At 46.5% G+C, this 4,214-nt stretch overlaps 1 protein-coding gene across 1 annotated transcript; it reads right to left on the reverse strand.

Annotated features, from left to right (window-relative positions):
• Positions 1 to 720: 720 nt before the first annotated feature.
• LOC130242004 (myelin protein zero-like protein 2) lies at positions 721 to 3,753 on the reverse strand. The gene is made up of 4 exons (XM_056474025.1): positions 3,702 to 3,753; positions 2,129 to 2,286; positions 1,285 to 1,495; positions 721 to 1,181 (listed from the first exon to the last, which is right to left on the reverse strand). The coding sequence occupies exons 1-4, from the start codon at positions 3,751 to 3,753 to the stop codon at positions 1,003 to 1,005; spliced, it is 600 nt and encodes a 199-aa protein (XP_056330000.1). The 3' UTR covers positions 721 to 1,002.
• Positions 3,754 to 4,214: the final 461 nt, after the last annotated feature.

Here is a 4,214-nt window from a genome sequence, read left to right on the forward strand (position 1 = left end):
AATTAATAAAGTGAAAAGCAAAACTTGAAAATATTTTACTAAAAGTAATTTGATTTTTAATAGAGTATATGCTGATGTCACACACACACACACACACACCATACTCATTAACCACCCAAACACACAGATACACTATGACACACACACACACACCATACTCATTAACCACCCAAACACACAGATACACGCACACACACACACACACACACAAACACACAGATACACTATGACACCCACAAATAAACACACACAGATACACAGAGACACAACACTCACAAACACAGAGATACACACACAGACACTACGAAACCCACACATATACACAGTTACACTACTACACCAACAAACACATACATACACACATTACTACACTCATTAACCACCTACAAACACACACACATTGTCTGTTAGTAACACAGGCCACATCAGACTTTGACTGGCAGCACACACACACACACACACACACACACACACACACACACACACAGAGAGACTCAGAGAATGGTGTTGTTGTTTACTTCTGCACAATATTCTGACACATTAGAAATGCAAAAGCACACACACACACACACACACACTCGGTTTTATTTTTATTTTTATGATAAATTACAATAAAACTCTGGTTATACGTGTATTTCAGTGTGTGTATTGGTGTGTTTTTCTGTGAGTGTCTGTATTACTGTTTGTGTGTGTGTAAGTGTTTGCATTTGTATTTGTGTCTTTTAATGTGTGTGTGTGTGTGTGTGTGTGTGTGTGTGTGTGTGTGTGTGTTAGTGTATTTATAAGCATATATGTGAGTGAGTGTATTAGTGTTTGTGTGTATTAGTGTGTTTAAATATGAGCATGTATATAAGTGTGTGTTTGTGTGTATAAATGTGAGTATGCATATAAGTGTGTGCGTGAGTGTGTGTTTGTGTGTAAAAGCATGTGTGTGTTAGTGTGTGTGTGTAGTCTGTCAGCTCATGGTCCTGTGGGATTAGACTGGTCTCCTTTAGGTCCTCTTCACTTCTCTTGTCTCCACAGTTGTTGTTCTGCAGCCAGAGTGTGCGAGTGCGTGTGTTCTGCACTCCTGCGTCTGCAGCCGCTGCGCACACACACCGCTGTCGCCCCCGACAACAGCAGCAGGAGGAGGACAGCGCCCCCGATGGACAAACAGAGGATCAGCATCTCAGAGAGCGAGGCTGAAAACACACAAGCACACACACAGACACTAACACACAACTACACACACACACACACACATCAGTGCTGCAGGTGGTTTATGCTAATGAGGGAGACTCTGACCTGTGGTGACCACGCTCAGCCGCACCTCTCCTATGTTCCCATGTACGTCCGGCGGGTTCCTGATCTGGCAGCTGAAGGTTCCATTGTAGGAGAACGGGACTCTGCGCAGAACCAGCGAGGCGTCGCCGCGGCTCACATCTCCAACCCACTGCACACGGCTGCGGAACCGGCCCTCCGGCGGCGGGTACGGCTTCTGGTGGTAGTAGAACACCTGCACAGACAACACCTGGAGGATGAGCTTATTCAGCCGGTAATGATGAGTGTGTAATGTTGAACACGTCACACACTCAGCATCCAAAGGGTGGAGCTACTGATTAAAGACCGGGGCTACTGATGAAGGGGAGGGGCTACTGGTGAAGAAGTGGGACTACCGATGAAGGGGTGTGGCTAACGATTAAAGATTGAGGCTACTGATAAAGAGGTGGGCTACCAGTGAAGGGACGGGGCTACTGATGAAGCGGTGGGGCTACCAATTAAAGAATGGAGCTACTGATAAAGGGGTGGGGCTACCTTTTAAAGAATGGGCTACTGATGAAGCGGTGGGGCTACAGATGAAGGGGTGGTGCTACTGATGAAGGGGTGGGGCTACTGATTAAAGAATGGGGCTACAGATGAAGGGGTGGGGCTACAGATGAAGGGGTGGGGCTACTGATTAAAGAATGGGCCTACTGATGAAGGGGTGGGGCTAGAGATGAAGGGGTGGTGCTACTGATGAAGGGGTGGTGCTACAGATGAAGATGTGGGGCTACTGATTAAAGAATAGGGCTACTGATGAAGAGGTGTGAGCTCCAGGAAACAGTAAGTGTCGTCTCTCTCTCTCTCTCTCACACACACACACTCTGACCGTCTCCTGGTGTCCGTGTGTGAGCGGTCTGAAGCTCCAGGACACAGTGAGTGTCGTCTCTTTGACCGCGGCTGAACTCTGGAAGCTGCATTTCAGCCGCACGTCCGTCCCGTTCACTGCCTTTACATCTCCAGACGTGAAGACGCGTATACTGCAGCCTACACACACACACACACACACACACAAAATGACCATCAGAACTGATCACTGCATTTGTGTGTGTGTGTTTGTGTATGTATGTGTGTGTTCATGTGTGTGTGTGTGTGTACAGTATGTGCGTGTGTCAGATCAGTCCCATTGTTTTCTGCAGTTGTTCCACTGCAGGATGTGTGTATGAGCAGCTCGAGCCCCACCTATATGCGCGTGTGTGTGTGCGTGTGTGTGTGTGTGTGTGTGTGCCCTGGTCCTCCAGACTCATTCTCATCCGATGTTTGTCTTCATGGAGACTCACTTCAGTGCTAACACACACACACACACACGCACGCACACACACACACACACACACACACACACACACACACACACACACACACACTCTTCAGGACTGAAGGTTTTGAGATCAGAAAGTTTGTGTAGTTAATTTAGTGAACTCGTTAGGAGTCATGTGATCAGAAACACACTACATTAGAGCTCCCCACATAACTGCTGAAGAACTGCACACACACACACACACACACACACACACAGTTCTCCTATAGTGCATGTGTTTGGACTGTGGGGGAAACCGGAGCACCCGGAGGAAACCCACACCAACACGGGGAGAACATGCAAACTCCACACAAAAACACACACTGACTCAAACCAGAGACCTTCTTACTGTGAGGCCACAGTGAGACACCACTGAGCCACCTATACACCGGTGCTAACCACCTGCACCAAAACAACATTATTAAACATTAATAAGGTTGGTTCCCTTCTTGCACAATGTGTGTGTGTGTGTGTGTGTGTGTGTGTGTGTGTGTGTGTGTGTGTGTGTGTGTGTGTGTGTGTGTGTGTGTGCGCGTGCGTGCGTGCGTGCGTGTGTGTTAATAACTCATGTAACTCGCTCTGAATGCTGTATTAACTGATTCTTTACTATAGTATCCTCTAATGTGTACTCTAATAGCTCATTATAGCTCAGTAAAGAGAGCTGCAGATCACCTCACTCAGCTGCAGGCTTCTTCAGTGAGCTGTTACAGTATAGAGTGTGTGTGTGTGTTGTGTCTGCAGCGCGCATATACACTCCTCTAAAGCTGTGCTGACCCGGAGGATGACTGACAGCTGTCACTCACAGCGCAGGAGCGGATTATAAGCGCGGATCTGCTGCGATCATGAAGTTTCTCCGAGAACACGGGAAACACACTCCATACAGGAGCAAAACAGGAAACACATCACACTCACATAACGCAGAAACAATGGAGAGAGCCAGGAGCAGCGCAGAGTTTAACACACACACACACAAAAAGCTGAAGAACTTACTGTAAGGAAAATCACGCTGGTGTAAAACTCAGATGTTTAGTGTGTGTTTGGTGTGTGTGATGATGATGAAGAGAAAGATGAAGAAGATGATGATGATGATGATGATGACACTGACCTGAGGCCGCCAGCAGCAGCAGCAGCAGCAGAACCGCCTGTTGCACACGCATGAGTCCGAGCGCACACAGACACACATGAACGCGCCGCGCGCTCCCGCACCGCAGTTTCTTACACCTGTAAATGTCATCATATCCCACAATAATAAGGCTCATCAGAACTAACTTCAGCAATCATTATTTCTATGAGAACTATATCTATGTCAACATGTTTTATAAGATCTGATTAAAGGCGTTTACTGAGGATAGCTATAGTTTATACTGTTTCTGAAAAGTTTCCTGTTCTCCCACAAAATAATCAAACACTATAGAAATGCAGAGTAATAACTACTGTAGTGTGGGTGAGCCATACTGTATTAAAGTACCGGCATTCATCTGCTGTGGTGATTCTACAGTTGCTATGGTAACACGACAACTACAGTAACTGATCTGTTGGTGATTCTACAGTTGCTATGGTAACACTCAAAGTTTAGTAATATAAACAAATGACCCAACACTGTAGTTTTCTTTAGGGT

This window comes from Danio aesculapii, chromosome 15 (genome assembly GCF_903798145.1).
Source record: "Danio aesculapii chromosome 15, fDanAes4.1, whole genome shotgun sequence".
NCBI classification, from domain to species: Eukaryota; Metazoa; Chordata; class Actinopteri; order Cypriniformes; family Danionidae; genus Danio; species Danio aesculapii.

Excerpts from the sequence above, each read along its gene's own strand:
- LOC130242004 (XM_056474025.1), bottom strand. The coding sequence starts at position 3,753 with ATGCGTGTGCAACAGGCGGTTCTGCTGCTGCTGCTGCTGCTGGCGGCC. Across the intron at positions 1,496-2,128 it reads CACACGGACACCAGGAGACG|GTGTTCTACTACCACCAGAA; the intron begins GTCAGAGTGTGT and ends TTGTCTGTGCAG. Across the intron at positions 1,182-1,284 it reads GCTGAGCGTGGTCACCACAG|CCTCGCTCTCTGAGATGCTG; the intron begins GTCAGAGTCTCC and ends GTGTGTTTTCAG.